This window comes from Prionailurus bengalensis, chromosome X (genome assembly GCF_016509475.1).
Source record: "Prionailurus bengalensis isolate Pbe53 chromosome X, Fcat_Pben_1.1_paternal_pri, whole genome shotgun sequence".
Taxonomy (NCBI): domain Eukaryota; kingdom Metazoa; phylum Chordata; class Mammalia; order Carnivora; family Felidae; genus Prionailurus; species Prionailurus bengalensis.
The window spans coordinates 123,448,122-123,475,201 of NC_057361.1; the positions used below are offsets into that span (position 1 = coordinate 123,448,122).

Below are 27,080 nucleotides of genomic sequence, written 5' to 3' on the forward strand. Positions count from 1 at the left end.
TCCGCTTTTATTCCTACCCCTCCCCACACTTTCTGCTTAGCTGTCTAACACCTGGTCCTGCTGGTGAGTTGTTCCTCCTCAGATAGTCCCCAAGAAAGACTCCTATTTTCTTGCACCCAGGTCAAGTTGTCCTCAGAATAGGGTTTCAGTTTGTAGCCCCCCTTTCATTCCCTCTCCCGCACTTCCCAATTTGTGTCTTCCAACTATTCCTGCTGGTTAGTTGGTCCTGCTCAGATAGGGCCCAACAAAGAGTCCTCTTTTCTTTCTCCCAGGTCAAGTTGTCATCAGAGTAGGGAGTCAGTTGGTGGACCCCCTTTTGTTCCTACCACCCACCCCACGCTTCCTGCTTTGGTGTTTTCGAACTGTTCCTGCTGGTTGGTTGGTCCTGCTCAGAAAGGCTCCAACTGTGAGTCCTATTTTCATTCCCCTAGGTCAACCTGATCTCAGAGTAGGATTTCAGATGGTAGCCTCCTTTCTATTCCTACCACTCCCCCCACACACACACACTTCCTGGTTTGGTCTATTCCAACTGTTCCTGCTGGTTAGTTGGTCCTGCTCAGATAGTCCCCAACAATGACTCCTATTTTCTTGCCCACAGGTAAATTTGCCCTCAGAGTAGGGTTTCAGTTGGTAGCCCCCCTTTTATTCCTGCTGCCTTTGCCCCACACTTCCTGCTTTGCTGTATTCCAACTCTTCCTGCTGATTAGATAGTACTGCTCAGATAGGCCAGAAGGAAGAGCCCTGGTTTCTTGCCCCGTAGGTCACCTTGTCCATAGAGTAGGATCTCAGTTGGTGTCCACTTTTATTCCTGCCTCCCCACTTCCTGCTTTGGTCTCTTCCAACTGTTCCTACTATTTAGTTGGTCCTTCACAGATAGCCCCAAAGAAAGAGTCCTGTTTCTTCCCCCCCCCCCCCAGGTCATGTATTCCCCAGAGTATGGTCTCAGTTGGTAGCCCCCCCTTTTATTCCTGCCTCCCCACATTCTGCTTTGGTCTCTAACAACTGTTCCTGATGGGTAGTTGGTCCTGCTCAGAAAGGCCCCAACAAGGAGTCCTATTTTCTTGTCCCAGATCAAGCTCTCCTCAGAGTAAGGTTTCACTTGGAAGCACCCCTTTTGTTCCTACCGCCCCCCCCCACACTTCATGCTTTGTTCTTTTCCAACTGTTCCTGCTTGTTAGTTAGTCCTGATCAGATAGGCCCCAAGAAAAAGTCCTGTTTCCGTGCCCCCAGGGCTAGTTGTTCTCCGACTGGATTTTCAGTTGGAAGCCCACTTTGCATTCCTGCCCAGGACACACTTCCTGCTTTGGTCTCTTCCAACTATTCCTCTTGGTTAGTTGGTCCTGCTCATGTAGGCCCAAACAATGATTCCTCTTTTCTTGCCCCCAGGTCAAGTTGTCCTCAGAGTAGGGTCTCAGATGATAGCCCCCCTTTTATTTCTGCCTCCTCCCACTTTCTGCTTTGGTCTCTTACAACTATTCCTGATGGTTAGTTGGTCCTACTCAGATGGGCCCCAAGAAAGAGTCCTCTTTTCTTGCCCCCGAGGCCCAGTTTCCCTCAGAGTAGGGTTTCCTTTGGGTGCCCCAGTTTTATTCCTGCTCCACCCGACACTTCCCTAGGTGGTCTCTTCAACTGCTCAGGCTGGTTAGTTGATCCTGCTAAGATAGGCCCCAGGAAAGAGCCCTGTTTTCTTGCCCCCTAGGTCACATTGTCTTCAGAGAAGCATATCAGTAGGTAGCCCCCTTTTTATTCCTACCCCCTCCGCACACTTTCTGCTTAGCTATCTAACACCTGTTCCTACTGGTGAGTTGGTCCTCCTCAGATAGTCCCTACAAAGTGTCCTATTTTCTTGCCCCCAAGTCAAGTTGTCCTCGGAGTAGGGTTTCAGTTGGTAGGCCCTCTTTTATTCCCTCTCCCACACTTCCCACTTCCGTCCCTTCCAACTATTCCTGCTGCTTAGTTGGTCCTGCGCAGATACGCCCAACAAAGAGTCCTAATTACTTGCCCCCCAGGTCAAATTGTCCCCAGAGTAAGGTCTTAGTTGTTGGCGTCCCCTTTTATTCCTGCACCCCCTACTTCCTGCTTTGGTCTCTTCCAACAGTTCCTGCTGCTTACTTGGTCCTGCTCAGGTAGACCCCAATAAAGACTCCTATTTTCTTGCCCCCTGGTCAATTTGTCCTCAAAGTAGGGTTTCAGTTGGCAGCCCCACTTTTATTCCTGCTGCCTCACCCACACAATGCCTGCTTTGGTCCCCTCCAACTGTTCCCTCTAGGTAGTTGGTCCTACTCAGAACCCCCCCCACAATTCCTGTTTCCTTGCCCCCAGGGCATGTTTTCCTCAGAGGTGTGTTTCCGTTGGTAGTCCCCCTTTTATTCCTGCCCCCACACACTTCCCCCTTTGGTCTCTTCCAACTACTTTGGTAACTTGGTCCTGCTCAGATAGGCCCCAACAAAGAGTCCTGTTTTCTTGGCCCCAGGTTACATGGTCCTCAGAGTAGGGCCTTAGTTGGTAGCCCCACTTTAATGCTGCCACCCCACTTCAAGCTCTTGTCTTCTGCAACTGTTCCTGCTGATTAGTTGGGCCTTGTTAGATAGGCTGCAGCAAAGAGTCCGGTTTCCTTGCCCCCTAGGCCAAGTTGTCCTCAGAGTAGGGTCTCAGTTTGTAGGCCCCCTTTTATTCCTACCCCCTCTGCACACTTTCTGCTTAGCTGTCTAACAACTGTTCCTACTGGTGAGCTGGTCCTCCTCAGATAGTCCCAACAAAGAGTCCCGTTTTCTTACCCCCATGTCAAGTTGTCTTCAGAGTAGCGTTTCAGTTTATAGCCCCCCTTTTATTCTCTCTCCCCCACTTCCTGCTTTGGTCTCTTCCACCTATTCCTGCTGCTTAGTTGGTCTTGCACAGATAGGGCCCAACAAAGAGTCCTCTTTACTTGCCCCCTAGGTCAAGTTGTCCCCAGAGTAAGGTCTTAGTTGTTAGCCCCCCCCCTTTATTCCTGGGCCAACAGTTCTTGCTGGTTAGTTGGTCCTACTCAGGTAGGCCGCAACAATCAGTCCTATTTTCATGTCCTTATGTCATGTTGTCCTCAAAGTAGGGTTTCTGTCGGTAGCCCCCTTTTTATTCCTGCCACCCCCTTACACACACTTCCTCATTTCTTCTCTCGTAATGGTTCCTGCTGGTGAGTTGGTCCTGCTCATGTAGGCCCGAAACAAGAGTCCTGTTTTCTTGCCCCCTAGGTCAATTTGTCCTCAGAGTAGGGTCTCAGTTGGTTGCCTCCCTTTTTCTCCCGCATCCCCACATCCTGCTTTGGTCTCTCACAACTGCTGCTATTGGTTCATTGGTCCTGCTAAGATAGGCCCCAACAAAGGGTCCTGTTTTCATGCCCCCAGATCAAGTTATCCTCAGAGCAGGGTCTCAGTTGGTAGGCCCTCTTTTATACCTGCCCTCCCCACTTCCTGGTCTCTTCCAACTGCTCCTGCCGGTTAGTTGTTCCTGGTCAGATAAGCCCCAACAAAGAGGTCTGTTTTCTTGCTCCAGGTCAAATGGTCCTCAGAGTAGGGTCTCAGTTGGTAGCCCCACTTTTATTGATGCCTCCCCTCACTTCCAGCTTTGATCTGCTCCAAAGGTTCCTGCTGGTTAGTTGGTCCTGTTCAGATAGACTCCAACAAAGAGTCTTGTTTTCTTGCCCCCATGTCAGTTTGTCCTCAGAGTAGGGTTTCAGCTGGTAGCCCCTTTTTATTCCTGCACCCCCTCACACACTTCCAGCTTTGGTCTCTTCCAACTGTTCCTGCTGGTTAGTTGGTCCTGCTCAGATAGGCCCAAAAAAGAGTCCTGGTTTTTTTTTTCCCACTAGGCCAAGTTGATCTCACAGTAGGCCCTCAGTTGGTAGACCCCCTTTGATTGCCTCCACCAAACACCTGCCGCATTGGTCTGTTCCAACTGTATCTGCTGGTTAGTTGGTTCTTCTCAGATGGGCCGCAACAAAGAGTCCATTTCTCATGACCCCTAGATGAAGTTATCCTCAGAGTATGGTCTCTGTTGGTTGTACCCCTTCTATTCCTGCCACCCCCCTCTGCCTGCTTTGGTATGTTCCAACTGTATCTGCTGGTTAGTTGGTTGTCTTCAGATAGGCCCCAAGAAAATGTCCTATTTTCTTGCCCTCTAGGTCAAGTTTTCTGCAGAGTAGGGTCTCAGTTTGTAGCTTCCCCATTTATTCCGCCCCCCCCCCACTTCCTCCTTTGGTTTAATCCAATTTTTCCTGCTGGTTGGTTACTCCTGCTCAGATAGGCCCCCCAAAAGAGTCCTGTTTTCTTCTTGCCCCAGGTCAAGTTCTCCTCCGAGTAGGGTTTCAGTTTGTGGCCCCCCTATTGTTTTCTCCCCCCACGCTTCCCGCTTTGGTCTCTTCCAGCTGGTCCTGCTGGTTAGTTGGTCCTGCTCAGGTAGGTCCCAACTAAGAGCCCTGTTTCTTGCCCCCAATGTCAACTTGTCTGAAGAACAGGTTCTCAGTTGGCAGCCTCCCTTTTTTCCTGCCCCCCAATCCTGCTTTGGTCTCTTCCAGCTGTTCCTGTTAGTTAGTTGGTCCTACTCAGATAGGCCGGAACCAATAGTCCTGTTTTCTTGTCCCCTATATCGAGTTGTCTTCAGAGTAGGGTCTCAGTCGGTGGCCCCCCTTTTATTCCTACCCTTCTGCACATGTTCTACTTGGCTGTCTAACAACTGTTCCTACCGGTGAGCTGGGCCTCCTCAGATAGTCCCAACAAAGAGTCCTGTTTTCTTGGCCCCAGGTTACATGGTCCTCAGAGTAAGGCCTTAGTTGGTAGCCCCACCTTAACGCTGCCACCCTGCTTCAAGCTTCTGTCTTCTCCAACTGTTCCTGCTGATTAGTTGGGCCTTGTTAGATAGGCCGCAGCAAAGAGTCCTGTTTCCTTGCCCCCTAGGTCTAGTTGTCCTCAGAGTATGGTCTCAGTTGGTAGCCTCCCCTTTTATTCCTAACCCTTCTGCACACGTTCTGCTTGGCTGTCTAACAACTGTTCCTACTGGTGAGCTGGCCCTCCTCAGATAGTCCCAACAAAGAGTCCTGTTTTCTTGATCAAGATCTGTTTTTCCAGATCAAGATGTCCTCAGAGTAGCGTTTCAGTTTGTAGCCCCCCTTTTATTCTCTCTCCCCCACTTCCCACTTTGATCTCTTCCAACTATTCCTGCTGGTTACTTGGTCTTGCTCAGATAGGGCCCAACAAAGAGTCCTCTTTACTTGCCCCCTAGGTCAAGTTGTCCCCAGAGTAAGGTCTTAGTTGTTAGCCCCCTTTTATTCCTGTACCCCCTACTTCCTGCTTTGGTCTCTTCCAACAGTTCCTGCTGCTTAGTTGGTCCTGCTCAGATAGGCCCCAAAGAAGAGTCCTGTTTTCTTACTCCCTAGGTCAAGTTGTCCTCAGAGTAGGGTCTCAGTTGGTAGCCCTGCTTTTATTCCCGCACCCCCCCCCACACATTTCCTGCATTGTTCTCTTCCAAATGTTCCTACTGCTTAGGTGGTCCTGCTCACATAGGCCCCAACTTAGAGTCCTGATTTCTTGTCCCATAGGTCAAGTTGTCCTCAGAGTCGGGTCTCAGTTTTTAGCCCCCCTGTTATAACTGCCCCACCCCCACATCCCGCTTGCTCTCTTCCAACTGTTCCTGCTGGTTAGCTGGTCCTGCTTAGATAGGCCCCAGCCAAGAGTCCTGTTTTCTTGCCCCAGGACAAGTTGTCCTCAGAGTAAGTTCTCAGTTGGTAGTCCCCCTTTTATTCCTGCCCCTCCCTCACTTCTCGCTTTGGTCTCTTCCAACTGCTCCTGTTGGTTAGTTGTTCCTGGTCAGGTAGGCCCCCAACAAAGAGTCCTGTTTTCTTGCCTCCTGAGTCAAGTTGTCCTCAGAGTCGGGTCTCAGTTGGTTGCTCCCCTTTTATTCCCACCCCCCACACACTTCCCTATTTGGTCTCTTCTAACTGTTCCTTCTAGTTAGTTGGTCCTGCTCACCTATGTCCCAACACAGAGTCCAGTTTTCTTGCCCCCTAGGTTAAGTTGCCCTCAGAGTAGGGTCTCAGTTGGTAGCCCCCCCCAACTTCTGCCCACCCCCGCACTTCCTGCATTGGTCTCGTCCAATTGTTCCTGCTGATGAGTACATCCTGCTCAGATAGGCCCCAACACAGAGTCCTGGTTTTTTGCCCCCAAGTCAAGTTGTCCTCAGAGTAGAGTTGCAGGCAGTAGCCCTGCCTTTATTCCTGCACATCCCAACTTCCCGCTTATGTCTGCTCCAGATGTCCCTGCTGGTTCCTTGCTCTGCTTAGGCCCCAACGAAAAGTCCTATTTTCTTGCCGCCTAGATGAAGCTGTCCCCAAGGTAGGGTCTCAGTTGGTAGCCCCCCCTTTATACTCGCAGCCTCACCCCACACATTTTGCTTTGGTCTTTTCCAAGTATTCCTGCTTGTTAGTTGGTTCTGCTCAGATAGGCCCCAACAAAAAGTCCTATATTCTTGCTCTCTGGTCAAGGAGTCCTCAGAGTAGGGTTTCAGGGGGTACCCGTCTTTTATTCCTGCCTCCTCACTTCCCACTTTGGTCTCTTCCAAATGTCCCTGCCGGTTAATTGTTCCTGCTCAGATAGGGCGAACAAAGAGTTATGTTTTCATGCCCCCTCGGTCAAGTTATCCTCAGAGTAGTGTCTGAGTTTGTACCCTCCTTTTATTCTTGTCCTCCCCCAATTCCCACTTTGACGTCTTCCAACAGTTCCTTCTGGTTAATTGGACCTGCTCTGATAGGCCCCGACAAAGACTGATTTTCTTCCCCCAGGTCAATTTGTCCTCAGAGTTGGTTTTCAGTTTGTAGCCCCACTTTCATTCCTGCCACCCCCCAACACACACACACACACTCACACGCACACACACACGCGCACACACACACACACACACACACACTTCCTGCTTTGGTCTCCTCCAAATGTTCCTGATGAGTTGGTTCTGCTCAGATAGGCACCACCAAGAGTCCTGTTTTCCTGCCCCCTATGTCTAATTGTCCTCAGAGTAGTGTCTCACTTGGTAGCACCCCTTTTATTCCTGCCCCTCCCCACTTCCCGCTTTGGTCTCTTGCAACTGTTCCCGCTGGTTAGTTGGTCCTACTCAGATAGGCCCCAGCAAAGAGTCCTGTTGACTTGCCCCCAGGTCAAGTTGTCCTCAGAGTAGGGTCTCAGTTGGTAGGCCCCCTTTATTGCTTCCACTTGCTGCTTTGGTCTCTTCCATCTGTTCCTTTTGGTTGGATGGTCCGGCTCAGATAGGCCCCAAGAAAGAGTCCTATTTTCATGCCCCAGGTCAAGGTGTCTTCAAAGTAGGGTTTCAGCTTTTAGTCCCCCTTTGTTCCCTTCCCCACTCTTCCCGCTGTGGTCTCCTCCAACTGTTCCTGCTTCTTAGTTGGTCCTGCTCAGATAGACACGCACCAGTAGTCCTGGTTTCTTGCCACCGGGTCAAATTATGTTCAGGATAGGGTCTCAGATGGTTGCCTTCCCTTTTATTCGTTTCCCCCACTTCCTGCATTGGTCTCTTCAAAACGTTAATGCTGGTTAGTTGCTCCGGCACAGATAGGCCCCAACAAAGAGTCCTTTTTTCTTGCCCCCAGGTAAAGTTCTACTCAGAGAATGGTTTCAGGTGGTTGCCCCCTTTTATTCCTGCTGCCCCCCTCACAGTTTCTGCTTTGGTCTCTTCCTACTGGTCCTGCTGATTAGGTGTTCCTGCTCAGAGAGGCCCCAACAAAGAGTCCTGTTCTCTTGCCCCCAGTTCAAGTTGCCCTCAGAGTAGTTTCTCAGTTGGTAGCCCCCCGTTTATTCCTACCGCCAACAAAGTTCCGCCTCGGTCTCTTCCACGTGCTCCTGCCGGTTAGGTGGTCCTCTTCAAATAGGCCACAACAATGAGTCCTTTTATCTTTCCCCCAGGTCAAGTTGTCCTCAGAGTAGGGTTCCAGTTGGTAGCCCCCGTTTTATTCCAGCCACCCCTCCCCAGCACACACTCCCATCTTTGGTCTCCACCAAATATTCCTGCTGGTTAGCTGGCCCTGTGCATTTAGGCCCGAGAAAAGAGTCCTGTTTTCTTGTCCTCTAAATCAAGTGGTCCTCAGAGTAGGATCCCAGTTGGTAGCCCCTCCCCCCCACTTTCTGCTTTGGTCTTTTCCAACTGTTCCATCTGGTTAGTTGGTCCTGCTCAGATAAGCCCCAAAAGAAAGTCCTGTTTTCTTGCCCCCAAGTCACGTTGTTCTCAGAGTTGGTTTTCAGTTGTTAGCTCCCCTTTTATTCATGGTGGCCACACACTTCCCACTTTGGTCTCTTCCAACTGATCCCGCTGGTTAGTTGGTGCTGCTCACGTAATGCCCTGATAACGCGTCCTGATTTCTTGCCCCTAGGTCACGTTGTCATCAGAGTAGGTCTCAGTTGGTAGCCCGCACGTTCCACACCCCCTCCTCAGGGGCACAGTTGTTCTCCAGGAGGACCACCCCCAAGACCAGCACCAGGAGGCTGGCCGTGGGCATGCCCTGCCTACTGCTTAGCATCCCATCACATATCAGGCCAAGGATGGTGACCAGGAAGAAGGCGTGGTCTCTGGCGTCCGCTTCCTTCACGTCAACACCAAAGACCAGCTGCAGATACTCGCAGGCTTGGTGGAAGATCACGGAGACGTGGTCCTGGTCATCTTGGCTGACCGGCACCAGCATCTCCGCCTGTGTGGTCGGTCGGCTGCTGAGTGGGATACTTGAGGAGCAGGAATGCCACCAGGTCAGCCAGCCTCATGCCGAATGCATCTGGGAGCGAGGGCTGGGCTCCTTCTGGGGCCCCTCTGGTGCTGGACCCCTCCTCATCGGGGCTGCTGGGGTCCTCATCGGACTGGCTCCACGGAGCACCTGCCATGTCAGCGGGGGAGGGGCAGGCATTCGGAAGGCTCAGACTGACTCTGTTGAGGGGCCCAGGCTCCCTCTGTCCTCCTTCTGCATCCTCGCCAAGAATGGCCACAGGGCCCAGGCCCTGCCCTCTGCCCACTTGAGGTGTCCCAGCCGCCTCCCCCCGCCCACACACACACACACACACACACCCCGTGTCTGTGAGACTCCACTGTGGAAGTCTGGCCCGACTCATCCACCCAGATGCCCATCCTGCCCATGGCCCTTCACAGAAGGACGCGGGTGCCCGAACTCTGGCAGGTTCCTTCTCTGTGTCCTAGGGACCTGAGTCCTTCGGTCCTCCCCCCATGTCCCCACCTGGACCCACCACCCGGCCTGTGCCCCTGCCCTTTCTTACCTGGGATCCTGTCCCTCACCCCAAGGTCCTCAGCTCCCTCAAACCCCCGAGGTACGGTTGAGTGGACACAGCCTGCGGCCGCCCTCTCCAGAAACCCCGGCCTCAGCGGGGCCTGAGCGCCTCTACCCAGGGTGGGTGGGTGTAGTAGGCCCTACCGCTCTCCCTCAGGTCCAGACACCAGCTCCAGGATGAGCCTGGGCCCATCCCTCTGGGGCCCCGAGTCTACCACCCTTAGCCCCGCTGGGAGAAGGGCTCCGCCTGACCACCCTGCCGGGGTCTCTCGGGCTGCCGGCTGGACTGACCTGGATTCCGGGATGGGGGGCCGGCCGTGCTCCCTCACATGTCGACGTGCACGCCTTGCTGCCCGGCCGGGCCCCTTCTCTCTGCCGGCCCGAACCAGGCATCCCAGACTGAGGCTCCCACCTCTGTCACCATCCTTTCCGGGATCCTCACCTTGACTCTGACGGGCTCGGGCCGTGCCCCCGCCCTCTGCACAGCTGAGTCTGTGCGCCTCAGACCCAGGCTCTCACTCCCCGCCTTCCTGGAGACAGAGGCAGGGAGCACACCGCAGCCACTGTCCCCTCCCCGCTACATTGTGGTCAGCTGCCCAGAAGGCATCGCACTGAACAGAGATCCCAGGCCAGCCTGGCTCGGGCAGGGCATCTCCACCGCAGGGCTCCCCCCCTGGAGCCCCACCGCCTCAGCCTTCTTTCATTTCTTCTGCTCCTCTTAGGGGACCTTTCCCTGCCTTCCCGTGGGGACCGCAGCTGCTAGATAGTCACCTATGGGTGGGACGTGTCGTGCCTCTCCTAGTGTCCTCACTGCCAACACAGGGCCCTTCCGAGCGTGAGCAGAGCTCAGCGAACGTCCGGCCACAAATGTCCCAGTGAGCTGGGGACCTCTGCTCAGATCGAGTGTCTCCTCCTTTCTTGGAGACCCAAGCAAAGGCAGGCACACATCTCTATGTCCCTTGTCCAGAATGACAGATGACAAGGGACAAGAAGCAAGAACGAACATCTTTTATTTCTCCATGTCCTGAAACCATCCGTTTACTGCCAAGGTCTTCACGTTTGCAAGACATCCCTGTCTGTGCCCAGCCCAGGCACCGCGATTCCCTTCTGGATCCCGAACGAGGACGGAAGGGTTCCCAGCTCGTTGCACCAAACGGCACAACTCTGACTCTTGAACACCTGTGGCGTGGGTGCCGCTCCCACACTGAGCCCGAAGCTCACGAAACCTTCTATGACAAGGAACAACATCTGAAAACTTCCTCGAGGAAACAAAGATCGATTTCCGAGGCCACGTAGACAGAGAACAAGAACCCACCCAAACGTGCGCTTGGCCCCGCTTTCCCCCAAGCCGCCCTGGCCCTCCACTACTCACAACGCCCAGCGCCCGCTCTGCTCGCACTCGCAGGGGAGAAGTGGCCTGGCTTCGTGTCCCGCAGGAGAAGCTGCTCGACCCCAGGTGGGAACGGGCCCGGCTGCCCCTCGGGCTCAGGCCCGCTCTTCCTCATGGCTCACAGCGTCTTCGGACAGACACGGAGACCCGGGCTGCCTGCTGTTGACCGCGAGGATGTGCTGCAGCACTTGCACGCCGCTGGTTTCTGCGTGGGCCCTGGGACCCCACAGGAACTCGTAGCGTGCGGGCTCGCTGCCGGGCACCTGCCGGTACTCCAGGTACCCTTCCTGCACCCAGACTTCGGTCAGCAGCTCCCTGGGCTCCCCATAGAATACGTGCTCCCTGCCGGCATACACCCCCATGACCCCCAGCGCTTCCCACACCGCCTCCTCAGGGGCACGGTCGTCCTCCAGGAGGATCACCCATAGGACCAGCACCAGGAGGCTGGTCTTGGGCATGCCGTCCCTACCACTCGGCGTCCCATCGCAGCTGAGGCCCAGGATGCTGACCAGGACGTAGGAGCGCTCGCGGGGGTCCACTTCCTTCACGTCGACTCCAAAGACCAGCTGCAGATACTCGCAGGCTCGGCGGAAGATCACGGGGAAGCGGTCCTGGTCATCTTGGCTAACCGCCGCCAGCATCTCCGCCCGTGTGGTCGGCTGCTTGGTGCGATACTTGAGGAGCAGAAGCAGCACCAGGCCGGCCACCTTCACGCAGAGCGCATCTGGGAGCGAGGCCTGGGCCCCTGCCGGGGCCCCCCAGGTGCTCGACCCCTCCTCATCGGGGCTGCTGGAGCCCTGGTGGGACTGGCTCCCCGAAGCGCCTGCCATGGCACTGGGGGAGGGGCAGGAGCTCCGAGGGCTCTGGGGAGGACTCGGGGACCCGGCAGCAGCAGACCCCTCCTCCAGGGGGACCAGAATGAGGACAGAGCAGGAGGAGGACAGGGAGGAAGGAGAGGAGGAGGAGGAGGAGGAGGAGGAAGGAGATGGGTATCCCCCCTCCTCCTCCTCTGCTTTCTCCTCCTCCAACTCCTCCTCTTCCTCCGACTCCACCTCCTCCACCTCCACCTCCAACTCCACCTCCAACTCCAACTCCTCCTCTTCCAACTCCTCTTCCTCCAACTCCACCTCCTCCACCTCAACCTCCACCTCCTCCACCTCCACCTCCACCTCCAAATCCACTTCTTCCACCTCCTCCTCCTCCTCCGCCTTCTCCTCCTTCAACTCCACCTCCTCCACCTCCTCCTCCTCCTCCAAATCCACCTCCTCCTCCTCCTCCAAATCCACCTCCTCCACCTCCTCCACCTCCTCCACCTCCTCCTTCTTCAACTCCACCTCCTCCTTCTTCAACTCCACCTCCTCCACCTCCCTGTCCTCAGGCTCTGGCAGCGGTGCATCCCATGGCAGCGGGACCTCTCTTGGCTCCTCCTTCAGCTTGCAGAACACACTGCTCTCACCCAGGGGCATGATGGTCGCCAGACCCTGAAGACAGAAGAGGGGTGGCTCCTCAGGGGGAGGCCCAGCCCACCCAGACCCCGAGCTCCCAGGCCTGAGAGCGGGGCCGCGTGGGGGTTGGGGGCCGAGGGGTCCCCTCTGGGGTGGGATGGGCGAGCCCCCGGCCCCACGCGCGGAGCACGCACCTCGCCTGGACAACCGACTGGCACGCGGCCGCGCCTCCTCTGCTCTGTGAGCTCAGGACTCCTGCCTCAGACCAAGGCCTCAACTGCAGAGCTCGCAGAGCCCCTGGAAGAGGGAGGGAGGGGGGGAGGGAGGGGGCGCCTCAGGGTCTCAGGGTGGGTGCAGACCGCGAGCATCGTCCCGGGCCCCCACCCCCCACTGCGGCCAGGAGATTCTGGCCAGGACTCTGGGCGGCCCCGCCCCGGGAGCCCCCACCCCCCCCACCCCCCATCCAGCCTGGGCCTGCCCCTTCTGGGCCTCCGCTGACAGCCAGAGCGGACCCGAGCGGCAGGGCAGGCAGGCCTGGGCCCTACGCAGGTGTCCTGGGCTGCGAGGCAGCGCCTCCTCTCTCCCCTGCACCCCGGCCAGGGCCCGGGATCCTGCCTCGGCTGACCGGGGTCCAGCCCCGCACACCAAGGCCCTCCCCTCGCCCAGACCCACCGCGGGGGCGGCTTTCCGAGGGCGGCCCCGGGGCTGGGGTCCAAGGGGCCTCCGGCCGTCCTCCCGCAGGGCTCTCCCGGGGAGCCCCGGGCCCGCTGCCTCCCACCACAACCCTCACGGCCCGGCGAGGTCCGGGCCAAGGCGGCTGGCGTCGCACGAGGCGACCAAGTCCGGGGAGGCCCGGGGCCGATGGCGGGGGGCTCACGTGGCTTCCTTGGGGGTCCCTCAGCCCTATCCTCTCGTCCCCATCCGGACTCCCTGGGCGGCCTGGGCCTCGGGCTCTGCCGCCTGACGCCGGCTCCTCGCGCGCAACCAGCTCTCAGTCGGGCTGGGACCCAGAGCCCGAGTCCGCCCACGCCTCACGCCCTGGTCACAGTCGTCGTGGGCGCGCCGCCCTGCGGCCTCCACCGCCGCCCCCACCGCCGGACTCATTCCCCTCTGGGTCCCGGCCCCCTCGCTCCTCCCGCTGGGCCTCACCTCGAAGCCCACGAGGCTCTGCGCCCTTCCCGCGCCTGACGGGATTCGAGGCGCGGCCGGAAGACGCCGACGCCGACGCCGACGCCGACGCCGACGCCGACGCCGAGGCCCCCTCGCCCCGCCCCGCCCCGCCCCGCCCCGCCCCGCCAGTCTCTTGAGACCCGGATGCGGAAGTCCAGACACCCCGCGGGGCCTCATTCCCACTAGGGGCTTCCCTAGGCTGCCGCTAGGGGTCGCCTTCCGGGCCGGGGCCTGCGTTCTGGGGGCCAGAGTCCCTCCCTCGGTGTTCCCTCCGTGGCCTCCTGCACCCCGGGGACGGCCTGTGTGCGTGGCCGCTGACGATGGGAACTCGTGCCCCTCAGACCGGGGTCTGAAGGTCTCTGGGACGCACCGCCCAGGCTCAGTGACGGGGCGCCGGCCACCTCTGGCCGCCCGATGCAGGGGCTCCCCGGGCCTGCGGCACGGACTGACTTCGTAGCTCTGGGCTGGGGTGGACCTGGTCTCCTGACAGCACCTGGGCCCTCCTCCCCTCTGCCCACCGGAGCGGCTGCTCCCAACAGACAGCGGGTCCTCGGTTCTCCCCAGCTCACCCATCCGACCCCCACTCCCCCGTCCAGGTGATCCGAGACCCGGATGCCCAAGTCCAGCCTCGCCCAGTGTCCCCATCCCTCCCGGGGGCCTGCGCGGACTGACTCTGTTGTGGGGTCCAGGCTCCTTTGCCTGCAGGTCCCTCTGTTCCTCATTAGGAATCGCCCCGGGACACGGGCCCTGCCCTCTGCCCACCTGAGGTGTCCCAGCCACCCCCCGCCCCCTGCGCCTCCTCCGGTGTCTCTGAGACCCGGCTGCGGAAGTCTGGCCCGACTCTCCTCCGCGAGTCCCCATGCCTCCCAAGGGCCCTTCTCAGAAGGCCTGAAGTCTTGAACTTTGGGGCGTCCCCTCTGTCCTGGGGGCCCGAGTCCCTCAGTCCTCCCTCTGACCCCCACCTGGACACCGTGGCCCCGTCCTGTGTCCCTGCCGTTTCCTGACCTAGGATCCTGTCCCTCACCCCAAGGTCCTCAGCTTCCTCAGATCCCCGAGGCACAGTTGAGTGGACGGGGCCTGCGGCCACCCTCTACACGTACCCCGGCACCCACGGCCCAGGCTGATCTCCTCTCCCCGGGGCGGGATGGGCCCTGCGGATCTCCATGAAGTCCCCACACCTGCTGCAGAAGAGCCTGGGCCCGTCCCCCCTATTATTCCTGCCGCCCCGCCACACACACTTCCGACTTTTCTCTCTTCCAACTGTTCCTGCTGGTTACTTGGTCCTGCTCAGATAGGCCTGAACAAAGCCTCCTGTTTTCTTGCTCCTAGGACAAGTTGTCCTCAGAGGAGTGTCTCAGTTGGTAGCCCCCCTTCTATTCCTCCCCCCTCTCTTCTTGCTTTGGTCTCTTCTAGCTGTTCTTGCTGGTTGGTTGGTTCTGCTCCGACAGGGCCCCAACAAAGTGTTCTATTTTCTTGACCCCATGTCATGTTGTCCTCAGAGTACTGTTGCAGTTGGTAGCCCCCCCCCCCCCCCCCCCCGTTTATTCCTGCCACACCCCCCCACACACATTTCTTGCTTTGGTCTCTTCCAAGTGTAATCACTGGTTTGTTGGTCATGCTCAGATATGTCCCAGCAAAGAGTCCTGTTGCCTTGTCCCCAACACAAGTTGTCCTCAGAGTAGGGACTCAGTTGGCAGCCCCCCTATTACTCCTGCTCCCTCCCACTTACCGGTTTGGTCTCTTCCAACGATTCCTGATGTGTAGTTGGTCCTGCTCAACAGGCCCCAATAAAGAGTCCTGTTTTCTTGCCCCCTGGGTCAAGTAGTGTTCCGAGTAGGGTCTCAGTTACTAGCCCCCTTTCATTCCTGCTCACCACACTTCCTGCTTTGGTCTCTTCCAACTCTTCCTGCTGGTTAGATGGTCCTACTCAGATTGGCTCCAAATAAGAGTCTTAATTTACTTGCCCGCTTTGTCCAGTTGTTCTCAGAGTATGGTCTCAGCTGGTAGCCCCCCTTTTATTCCTGCCCTCCAATTCCTGCTTTGGCCTCTTCCAACTGTTCCCACTGGTTAGTTGGTCCTACTCAGATTGGCCCCCAAAGAGTCCTATTATCTTGCCGCCAGGTTAAGTTGTCCTCAGAATTGGGTCCCATTTGGCAGGCCCCCTCTTATCCCCCCCCCCATTCCCGTTTGGTTCTCTTCCAAAGGCTCCTGCTGGTTATTTGCTCCTGCTCAGATAGGACCGAACAAACAGTCTTGTTTTCTTACCATCTAGATCAAGTTGTCCCCAGAGTAGGGTCTTACTTGGTAGCCCCCCCCTTTTTTTTCCCTGCCCTCCCACTCTGTCTACTTTGGTCTCTTCCAACGGTTCCTGCTTGTTACTTGGTCCTGCTCAGATAGGGCCCAACAAAGAGTCCTATTTTCTTTCCCCCAGGTCAAGTGGTCATCAGAGTAGGGAGTCGGTTGGTGCCCCCACCCTTTTATTCCTATTGCCCACCCCACACTTCCTGCTTCGGTCTTTTCAACCTGTGCCTGCTGGTTAATTGGTCCTGCTCAGATAGGCCCCAACTACGAGTCCTATTTTTATTCCACTAGGTCAAGTTGACCTCAGAGTAGGATTTCAGGTGGTAGCCTCCCCTTTTATTCCTGCCTCCCCCTTCCTGCTTTGGTCTCTTCCAACTGTTCCTATAGGTTAGTTTGTCCTGCTTGTGTATGTCTCCACAAAGAATCCTATTTTCCTGCCCCTAGGACAAGTTGTCCTCACAGTTGTGTTTAATTTGGCACCCCCCTTTTGTACCTGCTGACCACGCCCCCCCACACACACTTCCTGCTTTGGTCTCTTTCAACTGCTCCTGCTGATTAGTTGGTCTTGTTCAGTAAGGCCCAACAAAAAGTCCTGTTTTCTTGGCCCCAGGTCAAGTTGTCCTCAGAGTTGGGTTTAAGTTTGTAGCCCCCCTTTTAGTGCTCCCCCCCACACACTTCTCACTTTGGTCTCTTTCATCTCTTCCTGCTGGTTAGTTGGCCCTGCTCAGATAGGCTGCACCATGATTCCTGTTTTCTTTCCCCCCAGGTCAAGTTGTCTCCAGAGTAGGGTCTTAGTTGGTAGCCCCCTTTTATTCCCGATCCACCCAGTTCCTGCTTTGGTATCTTCCAAGTGTTCCTGCTGGTTAATTGTTCCTTCTCAAGTAGGCTGCAAGAAACAGTCCTAATTTCATGCCCCTAGGTCACATTGTTCTCAGCATCTGGTTTAATTTGGCAGTCCCCTTTATATTCCTGCCACTCCTCCAAACACACTTCCTGGTTTGGTCTCTTCCAACTGTTCCTGCTGGTTAGTTGGTCCAGCTCACATAGGCACGAACCAAGAGTCCTGTTTTCTTGCCCCCGAGGTCACGTTGTCCTCAGAGTAGGGTGTGTGTTGGTTGCCTCCCTTGTTTCCTGCCCCCCCCCCACTTCCAGCTTTGGTCCATTCCAACTGGTCTATTGGTTACTTGGTCCTGCTCACATGGGCCACAAAAGGGAGTCCTGTTTTCTTGCCCCCAGGCCAAGTCGTCCTCAGATTAGGGTCTCAGTTGGTAGCCCCCGTTTATACCTGCCCCGGCAAACTTCTCGCTTTGGTCTCTTCAAGTACTCCTGGTGGCTAGTTGGTCCTGGTCAGATAGGCCCCAACAAAGACCCCTGTTTACTTGCCCCAGTTCAAGTTGTCCTCAGAGTAGGGTCTTCGTTGGTAGCCCCCCTTTTACTCATGCCTCCCACACTTCCTGCTTTGGTGTCTTCCAGCTCTTCCTGCTGATTAGGTAGTACCGCTCAGATAGGCCAGAAGGAAGAACCCTGGTTTCTTGCCCCCCAGGTCACGTTGTCCATAGAGTAGGATCTCAGTTGGTGTCCACTTTTATTCCTGCCTCCCCATTTCCTGCTTTGAACTCATCCAACTGTTCCTGCTCGTTAGTTGGTCCGACTCAGATAGGCCCCAATAAGAGTCATGTTTTCTTGCCTCGTGTGTCAAGTTGTCCACAGGGTAGCATCTCAATTTGTAGCCCCCCATTTGTTCCTGCCCCCCCCCACCTTCCTGGTTTGGTCCTTCCAGATTTTACTGCTGGTTGGTTGGTTCTGCTCAGATAGGCCACAACAAAAAGTCCTACTTTCTTGCCCCCAAGTCAACTTGTCCTCAGAGTAGGATTTCAGTTTGTAGTCCCCCTTTTATTCCCTCCCCACCCCACTTCCTGCTTTGGTCTCTTCCAACTGTTCCTGCTGGTTAGTTCGTCCTTATCAGATAGGTCCCAACAAAGAGCCCTGTTTTCTTGCCCCCTAGATCAAGTTGCCCTCAGAGTATGGTCTCAGTTACTAGCCCCCCCTTTTATTCCTGCCCCCCACACTTCCTGCATTAGTCTCTTCCAACTGTTCCTGCTGGTTAGACATCAATCTCAGATAGCCCCCCCCCCAAAATGTCCTGTTTTATGGTCCCCAGAGTCAAGCTGTCCTCAGAGTACAGTCCCAGTTGGGAGCACCATTTTTATTGCTGCCCCCCCCCCCGACACTTCCCGCTTTGGACTGTTCCAACCCTTCCTGCTGGTATAGTTGGTACTGCTCAGATAGGCCCCATCAAGGAAACATATTTTCTGCCTCCTAGGTAAAGTTGTTTCCAGAGTAGGGTCTTAGTTGGTAGCACCCCTTTTATAGCTCCCCCCCCACCACCACTTCTCAATTTGGTCTCTTGCAACTGTTCCTTTATCCTGCTCAGTTAGGTAGGCCCCAACAAAGAGTCCTATTTTCATGCCCCTAGGTCAAGCTGTCCTCAAAGTAGGGTTTAATTGGTAGCCCCCTTTTTATTCCTGCCACCACCACCCCCAACACACAGTTCCTGCTTTGTTCTCTTCCAACTCTTACTACTGGTTAGTCGGTACTGCTCAGATAGGCCCCCAAATAATCGTGTTTCCTTGCCCCCAGGTCAAGTTGTTCTCAGAGTTGGGTATAAGGTGGTAGCCCCCGCTTTTATTCCTGTACCTCACACACTTCCCTTCTTGGCCTCTTCCAACTTCTCCTGTTAGTTAGTTGGTCCTGCTCAGATAGGCCCCAACAAAAAGTCCTGTTTTCTTACCCCCAGATTAACTTGCCCTCAGAGTACTGTCTCCATTGGTAGCCCCCTTTTTATTCCTGTCCCACAACGCTTCTTGCTCTGGTCTCTTCCAACTGTTCCTGCTGGTGAGTGCGTCTTCTCAGATAGCCCCGGAGAAAGAGTCCCGTTTCTTGCCCCCAAGGTCACGATGTCCTCAGAGTAGGGTCTGACTTGGTTGCCCCTGTTTTGTGTCTGAACCCCCACACTTCTCGCTTTGGTCTCTTCCAACTCTTCCTGCTGATTAGTTGATCCTGCTCAGAGAGGCCCAGACCAAGTTTCCTGTTTTGTTGCCCCCCCAGGTCAAGTTGTCCTCAGAGTAGGGTCTCAGTTGGTTGCCACCATTTTATTTCTTCCCCCCCAATTCCAAGTTTGGCCTCTTCCAACTGTTCTTGTGGGTTAGTTGGTCCTGCTCAGATAGGTCCCCCAAGAGTCCTGATTTATTGCCCCTAGGTCAAGTTGTCCTCAGAGTAGGATCTGAGTTGGTAGACCCCCTTTGATTCCTGCTCCCCCCCCACACACTTCCCACATCGGTGTGCTCCAACTGTACCCGCTGGTCGGTTGGTCCTGCTCAGATAGGCCCCACCAAGAGTCCTGTTTTCTTGATCCCTAATTCAAATTGTCCCCAGGGTAGTGTCTCAGTTTGAAGCCCCCCTTTTATTCCCTCCCCCACCACTTCCCGCTTTGATCCCTACCAACTACTCCTGCTGCTTAGTTGGTACTTCTCAGATAGGCCCCAGTAAAGAGTCCTATTTTCCTGCTCCAGGTCACATTGTCCTCAGAGTAGGGTCTCGGTCCGTAGGCCCCTTTGAAGCCAACACCCCTCTTTGGTCTCTTCCAAATTCTCCTGCTGGTTAGTTGGTCCTGGTCAGATAGGCCCTAACAAAGAGTCCTGTTCTCTTGTTCCAGGTTGTCCTCAGAGTAGGGTGTAAATTGGTAGCCCCACTTTTATTGCTGTCCCCCCCCCCACATGTCCCACTTTGGTCTGCTCCAACTGTTCCTGCTGGTTTGTCGGTCCTGCTTAGGTAGTCCTCCACAAAGAGTCCTGTTCTTGCCCTCGAGGTCAAGTTTTCCCCAGAGTAGGGTCTCAGTTGGTAGCCTCCCGTTTCATTCCTTCCTCCCCACACATTCTGCTTGGGTCTCTAACAACTGTTCCTGCTGGTTAGCTGGTCCTGCTTAGATAGGCCCCGCAAAAGAGTCCTGTTTACTTGCCCCCAAGGTCATGTTGTCCTCAGAGTAGTGTGTCAGTTGGGAGCCCTCCTTTTATTAATGCCCCTCCCAACTGCCACTTCCCACTTTGGTCTGTTCCAAGTGTTCCTGGCGGTGAGTTGTTCCCTTTCAGATAGGTCCCAACAAAGAGTCCTATTTTCTTGTCCCCAGGTCAAGGTGTCCTTAGAGTTGGATTTAAGTTGGTAGCCCCCCTTTTATTCCTGCACCCCACACACTTCCCTCCTTGGTCTCTTCCAACCTCTTCTGTTGGTTAGTTTGTCCTACTCAGGCAGGGCCCAACAAAGTGTCCCATTTTGTTGCCCCCTAGAAAATGTTGTCCCCAGACTAGGGTCTCATTTGTAGCGTCCTTTTCATTCCTGCCCCCCTCCAATTCCTATCTCTTCCAACTGTTCCTGCTGGTTAGTTGGTCTTGCTCAGATAGGCCCAAAGAATAAGTCATGTTTTCTTGCCCCCAGGTAAATTGTCCTCAGAGTTGGGTTTAAGTTCGTAGCCCACCTTGTTTCCTGCGCCCCACACGCTTCCCTCCTTGGTCTCGTCCAACCGCTCCTGTTGGGAAGTTTGTCCTGCCCATATGGGGCCCAACAAAGATTCCTGTTTTCTCTCCCCCTAGGTCATGTTGTCCCCAGAGTTGGTTCTCCTTTGTAGCCTCCCTTTTTATTCCTGCTCCTCCCATTCCTGCTTTGTTCTCTTCCAACACTTCCTGCTGTTTAGTTGGTCCTGCTCAGATAGGCCCCAAGAATAAGTCATGTTTTCTTGCCCCAAAGTAAGTTGTCCTCAGAGTTGGGTTTAAGATGGTAGCACCCCTTTTATTCCTGCACCACACACAATTCCCTCCTTGGTTTCTTCCAAAATTCTCCTTGTGGTTACTTGGTCTTGCTCAGATACGCCCAAAGAAAGAGTCTTGTTTTCTTGCCCCCTAGGTCAGGTTGTCCCCAGAGTAGGGTCTTAGTTTGTCGCCCCCTCCCTTTATTCCGCCCCCCCCACCCCCACACACTTCCTGCTTTGGTCTCTTCCAACTGTTCCGGGTGGATAGTTTGTCCTGCTTAGATAGGCCCCAACAAAAAGTGCTGTTTTCCTGCCCTCAAATCAAGTTGTCCTCAGAGTATGATTTCAGTTGGTAGTCCCCCTTTTACTACTGCCACCCCCCGACACACACTTGCTGATTTGGTGTCTTTCAACTGTTCTGCTCGTTAGATGTTCCTTCTCAGGCCCCAACAATACTCCTGTTTTCTTGCCCCGAGTTCAAGTTGTCCTCAGAGTTGAGTTTCAGTTTGGATCCCCTCCCCCATTATTCCTGTTTCCCACATACTTCCCTCTTTGGTCTCTTTCAACTGTTCCTGCTGGTTAGTTGGTCTTGCTCAGAGAGGCCCCACCAAGATTCCTGTTTTGTTTGTTTTGTTTTGTTTTGTTTTGTTTTGTTTTTTGCTCCCTAGGTCAAGTTGTCCCCAGGGTAGGGTCTCAGATGGTAGCCTCCCCTTTTATTCCTGCCCGCCCACACTTTCTGGTTTGGTCTCTTCCAACTGTTCCTGCTGGTTACTTGTTCTACCTAGATAGGCCTCAACAAAAATCCTATGTTCCTGCGGCCTAGATCAAGTTGTCGCCAGAGGAGGGTCCTAGTTGGTAGCCTCCTCTTTGATTTCTGCCCCCCACCCACACACACACTTTCTGCTTGGGTCTCTTCCAAATGTTCCTGCTTGTTAGTTGGTCTTGCTCAGATAGGCCCCAACAAAAAATCCTGTTTTTTTGCGCCCAGGACAAGTTGTCCTCTGAGTTGGGGCTCAGTTGGAGGTACCCCTTTTATTCCTGTCCCCCACATACTTTCTGCTTTGGTCTCTTCCATCTGTTCCTGCTGGTTACTTGGTCCTGCTTATATAGCGCTCAACAAAGAGTCCTGTTCTCTTGCCTCCAGGTCAAGTTGTCCTCAGACTAGGGTTTCAGTTGGTACCCCCTTTTATTCCTGCTTCTCCCCCCCCCCCCACACACACACACACTTCCTGCTTCCGACTCTTCCTACTGTTCCTCCTGGTTAGTTGGTCCTGCTCAGATAGGCCCCAACAAAGAGTCATTTTCTTGCCACCAGGTCAAATTCTCCAGAGTCGGGTTTCAACTGTTAGCCCCACTTTTTTCCCTGACCCCAACGCTCTTCCAGGTTTGGTCTCTTCCAAGTGTTACGGCAAGTTAGTTGGTCCTGCTCACATAGGTCCCACCAAGAGTATTGTTTGTTTTATTGCTCCCTAGGTCAAGTTGTCCCCAGAGTAGGGTCTCAGTTGTTAGCCCCCTGTTATTCCTGCCCCCACCCAATTCCCACTTTGGTCTCTTCCAACAGTTCCTGCTGCTTAGTTGGTCCTGCTCAGATAGGCCCCAAATAGAGTCCTATTTTCTTGTCCCCTAAGTCAAGTTGTCCTCAGAGTAGGGTCTCAGATGATAGCCCCCCTTTTATTTCTGCCTCCTCCCACTTTCTGCTTTGGTCTCTTACAACTATTCCTGATGGTTAGTTGGTCCTACTCAGATGGGCCCCAAGAAAGAGTCCTCTTTTCTTGCCCCTGAGGCCCAGTTTCCCTCAGAGTAGGGTTTCCTTTGGGTGCCCCAGTTTTATTCCTGCTCCACCCGACACTTCCCTAGGTGGTCTCTTCAACTGCTCAGGCTGGTTAGTTGATCCTGCTAAGATAGGCCCCAGGAAAGAGCCCTGTTTTCTTGCCCCCTAGGTCACATTGTCTTCAGAGAAGCATATCAGTAGGTAGCCCCCTTTTTATTCCTACCCCCTCCGCACACTTTCTGCTTAGCTATCTAACACCTGTTCCTACTGGTGAGTTGGTCCTCCTCAGATAGTCCCTACAAAGTGTCCTATTTTCTTGCCCCCAAGTCAAGTTGTCCTCGGAGTAGGGTTTCAGTTGGTAGGCCCTCTTTTATTCCCTCTCCCACACTTCCCGCTTCCGTCCCTTCCAACTATTCCTGCTGCTTAGTTGGTCCTGTGCAGATACGCCCAACAAAGAGTCCTAATTACTTGCCCCCCAGGTCAAATTGTCCCCAGAGTAAGGTCTTAGTTGTTGGCGTCCCCTTTTATTCCTGCACCCCCTACTTCCTGCTTTGGTCTCTTCCAACAGTTCCTGCTGCTTACTTGGTCCTGCTCAGGTAGACCCCAATAAAGACTCCTATTTTCTTGCCCCCTGGTCAATTTGTCCTCAAAGTAGGGTTTCAGTTGGCAGCCCCACTTTTATTCCTGCTGCCTCACCCACACAATGCCTGCTTTGGTCCCCTCCAACTGTTCCCTCTAGGTAGTTGGTCCTACTCAGAACCCCCCCCACAATTCCTGTTTCCTTGCCCCCAGGGCATGTTTTCCTCAGAGGTGTGTTTCCGTTGGTAGTCCCCCTTTTATTCCTGCCCCCACACACTTCCCCCTTTGGTCTCTTCCAACTACTTTGGTAACTTGGTCCTGCTCAGATAGGCCCCAACAAAGAGTCCTGTTTTCTTGGCCCCAGGTTACATGGTCCTCAGAGTAGGGCCTTAGTTGGTAGCCCCACTTTAATGCTGCCACCCCGCTTCAAGCTCTTGTCTTCTGCAACTGTTCCTGCTGATTAGTTGGGCCTTCTTAGATAGGCTGCAGCAAAGAGTCCGGTTTCCTTGCCCCCTAGGCCAAGTTGTCCTCAGAGTAGGGTCTCAGTTTGTAGGCCCCCTTTTATTCCTACCCCCTCTGCACACTTTCTGCTTAGCTGTCTAACAACTGTTCCTACTGGTGAGCTGGTCCTCCTCAGATAGTCCCAACAAAGAGTCCCGTTTTCTTACCCCCATGTCAAGTTGTCTTCAGAGTAGCGTTTCAGTTTATAGCCCCCCTTTTATTCTCTCTCCCCCACTTCCTGCTTTGGTCTCTTCCACCTATTCCTGCTGCTTAGTTGGTCTTGCACAGATAGGGCCCAACAAAGAGTCCTCTTTACTTGCCCCCTAGGTCAAGTTGTCCCCAGAGTAAGGTCTTAGTTGTTAGCCCCCCCCCTTTATTCCTGGGCCAACAGTTCTTGCTGGTTAGTTGGTCCTACTCAGGTAGGCCGCAACAATCAGTCCTATTTTCATGTCCTTATGTCATGTTGTCCTCAAAGTAGGGTTTCTGTCGGTAGCCCCCTTTTTATTCCTGCCACCCCCTTACACACACTTCCTCATTTCTTCTCTCGTAATGGTTCCTGCTGGTGAGTTGGTCCTGCTCATGTAGGCCCGAAACAAGAGTCCTGTTTTCTTGCCCCCTAGGTCAATTTGTCCTCAGAGTAGGGTCTCAGTTGGTTGCCTCCCTTTTTCTCCCGCATCCCCACATCCTGCTTTGGTCTCTCACAACTGCTGCTATTGGTTCATTGGTCCTGCTAAGATAGGCCCCAACAAAGGGTCCTGTTTTCATGCCCCCAGATCAAGTTATCCTCAGAGCAGGGTCTCAGTTGGTAGGCCCTCTTTTATACCTGCCCTCCCCACTTCCTGGTCTCTTCCAACTGCTCCTGCCGGTTAGTTGTTCCTGGTCAGATAAGCCCCAACAAAGAGGTCTGTTTTCTTGCTCCAGGTCAAATGGTCCTCAGAGTAGGGTCTCAGTTGGTAGCCCCACTTTTATTGATGCCTCCCCTCACTTCCAGCTTTGATCTGCTCCAAAGGTTCCTGCTGGTTAGTTGGTCCTGTTCAGATAGACTCCAACAAAGAGTCTTGTTTTCTTGCCCCCATGTCAGTTTGTCCTCAGAGTAGGGTTTCAGCTGGTAGCCCCTTTTTATTCCTGCACCCCCTCACACACTTCCAGCTTTGGTCTCTTCCAACTGTTCCTGCTGGTTAGTTGGTCCTGCTCAGATAGGCCCAAAAAAGAGTCCTGGTTTTTTTTTTCCCACTAGGTCAAGTTGATCTCACAGTAGGTCCCTCAGTTGGTAGACCCCCTTTGATTGCCTCCACCAAACACCTGCCGCATTGGTCTGTTCCAACTGTATCTGCTGGTTAGTTGGTTCTTCTCAGATGGGCCGCAACAAAGAGTCCATTTCTCATGACCCCTAGATGAAGTTATCCTCAGAGTATGGTCTCTGTTGGTTGTACCCCTTCTATTCCTGCCACCCCCCTCTGCCTGCTTTGGTATGTTCCAACTGTATCTGCTGGTTAGTTGGTTGTCTTCAGATAGGCCCCAAGAAAATGTCCTATTTTCTTGCCCTCTAGGTCAAGTTTTCTGCAGAGTAGGGTCTCAGTTTGTAGCTTCCCCATTTATTCCGCCCCCCCCCCCACTTCCTCCTTTGGTTTAATCCAATTTTTCCTGCTGGTTGGTTACTCCTGCTCAGATAGGCCCCCCAAAAAGAGTCCTGTTTTCTTCTTGCCCCAGGTCAAGTTCTCCTCCGAGTAGGGTTTCAGTTTGTGGCCCCCCTATTGTTTTCTCCCCCCACGCTTCCCGCTTTGGTCTCTTCCAGCTGGTCCTGCTGGTTAGTTGGTCCTGCTCAGGTAGGTCCCAACTAAGAGCCCTGTTTCTTGCCCCCAATGTCAACTTGTCTGAAGAACAGGTTCTCAGTTGGCAGCCTCCCTTTTTTCCTGCCCCCCAATCCTGCTTTGGTCTCTTCCAGCTGTTCCTGTTAGTTAGTTGGTCCTACTCAGGCCGGAACCAATAGTCCTGTTTTCTTGTCCCCTATATCGAGTTGTCTTCAGAGTAGGGTCTCAGTCGGTGGCCCCCCTTTTATTCCTACCCTTCTGCACATGTTCTACTTGGCTGTCTAACAACTGCTCCTACCGGTGAGCTGGGCCTCCTCAGATAGTCCCAACAAAGAGTCCTGTTTTCTTGGCCCCAGGTTACATGGTCCTCAGAGTAAGGCCTTAGTTGGTAGCCCCACCTTAACGCTGCCACCCTGCTTCAAGCTTCTGTCTTCTCCAACTGTTCCTGCTGATTAGTTGGGCCTTGTTAGATAGGCCGCAGCAAAGAGTCCTGTTTCCTTGCCCCCTAGGTCTAGTTGTCCTCAGAGTATGGTCTCAGTTGGTAGCCTCCCCTTTTATTCCTAACCCTTCTGCACACGTTCTGCTTGGCTGTCTAACAACTGTTCCTACTGGTGAGCTGGCCCTCCTCAGATAGTCCCAACAAAGAGTCCTGTTTTCTTGATCAAGATCTGTTTTTCCAGATCAAGATGTCCTCAGAGTAGCGTTTCAGTTTGTAGCCCCCCTTTTATTCTCTCTCCCCCACTTCCCACTTTGATCTCTTCCAACTATTCCTGCTGGTTACTTGGTCTTGCTCAGATAGGGCCCAACAAAGAGTCCTCTTTACTTGCCCCCTAGGTCAAGTTGTCCCCAGAGTAAGGTCTTAGTTGTTAGCCCCCTTTTATTCCTGTACCCCCTACTTCCTGCTTTGGTCTCTTCCAACAGTTCCTGCTGCTTAGTTGGTCCTGCTCAGATAGGCCCCAAAGAAGAGTCCTGTTTTCTTACTCCCTAGGTCAAGTTGTCCTCAGAGTAGGGTCTCAGTTGGTAGCCCTGCTTTTATTCCCGCACCCCCCCCCCACATTTCCTGCATTGTTCTCTTCCAAATGTTCCTACTGCTTAGGTGGTCCTGCTCACATAGGCCCCAACTTAGAGTCCTGATTTCTTGTCCCATAGGTCAAGTTGTCCTCAGAGTCGGGTCTCAGTTTTTAGCCCCCCTGTTATAACTGCCCCACCCCCACATCCCGCTTGCTCTCTTCCAACTGTTCCTGCTGGTTAGCTGGTCCTGCTTAGATAGGCCCCAGCCAAGAGTCCTGTTTTCTTGCCCCAGGACAAGTTGTCCTCAGAGTAAGTTCTCAGTTGGTAGTCCCCCTTTTATTCCTGCCCCTCCCTCACTTCTCGCTTTGGTCTCTTCCAACTGCTCCTGTTGGTTAGTTGTTCCTGGTCAGGTAGGCCCCCAACAAAGAGTCCTGTTTTCTTGCCTCCTGAGTCAAGTTGTCCTCAGAGTCGGGTCTCAGTTGGTTGCTCCCCTTTTATTCCCACCCCCCACACACTTCCCTATTTGGTCTCTTCTAACTGTTCCTTCTAGTTAGTTGGTCCTGCTCACCTATGTCCCAACACAGAGTCCAGTTTTCTTGCCCCCTAGGTTAAGTTGCCCTCAGAGTAGGGTCTCAGTTGGTAGCCCCCCCCAACTTCTGCCCACCCCCGCACTTCCTGCATTGGTCTCGTCCAATTGTTCCTGCTGATGAGTACATCCTGCTCAGATAGGCCCCAACACAGAGTCCTGGTTTTTTGCCCCCAAGTCAAGTTGTCCTCAGAGTAGAGTTGCAGGCAGTAGCCCTGCCTTTATTCCTGCACATCCCAACTTCCCGCTTATGTCTGCTCCAGATGTCCCTGCTGGTTCCTTGCTCTGCTTAGGCCCCAACGAAAAGTCCTATTTTCTTGCCGCCTAGATGAAGCTGTCCCCAAGGTAGGGTCTCAGTTGGTAGCCCCCCCTTTATACTACTCGCAGCCTCACCCCACACATTTTGC

General features: G+C 54.3%; 1 protein-coding gene and 1 long non-coding RNA gene across 6 annotated transcripts; both read right to left on the bottom strand.

The window, feature by feature from the left end:
• Window positions 1-10,299: 10,299 nt before the first annotated feature.
• On the bottom strand, window positions 10,300-11,677 carry LOC122477425 (melanoma-associated antigen 9-like). 4 transcript variants are annotated; one of them, XM_043570401.1, is made up of 2 exons: window positions 11,261-11,677; window positions 10,300-11,128 (listed from the first exon to the last, which is right to left on the bottom strand). In XM_043570401.1, the coding sequence occupies exons 1-2, from the start codon at window positions 11,525-11,527 to the stop codon at window positions 10,793-10,795; spliced, it is 603 nt and encodes a 200-aa protein (XP_043426336.1). In that variant the 5' UTR covers window positions 11,528-11,677; the 3' UTR covers window positions 10,300-10,792. The 4 variants fall into 4 exon arrangements, with proteins under 4 accessions (XP_043426336.1, XP_043426335.1, XP_043426333.1 ...); XM_043570400.1 differs by having other exon boundaries at window positions 10,300-10,533; window positions 10,680-11,677; XM_043570398.1 differs by having other exon boundaries at window positions 10,300-10,536; window positions 10,680-11,677.
• Window positions 11,678-12,016: 339 nt separating this feature from the next.
• On the bottom strand, window positions 12,017-16,117 carry LOC122477330. 2 transcript variants are annotated; one of them, XR_006295679.1, is made up of 3 exons: window positions 15,042-16,117; window positions 12,337-12,439; window positions 12,017-12,178 (listed from the first exon to the last, which is right to left on the bottom strand). It is a non-coding gene; the product is annotated as an uncharacterized LOC122477330 (long non-coding RNA). The 2 variants fall into 2 exon arrangements; XR_006295678.1 differs by lacking the exon at window positions 15,042-16,117 and adding an exon at window positions 13,292-13,380.
• Window positions 16,118-27,080: the final 10,963 nt, after the last annotated feature.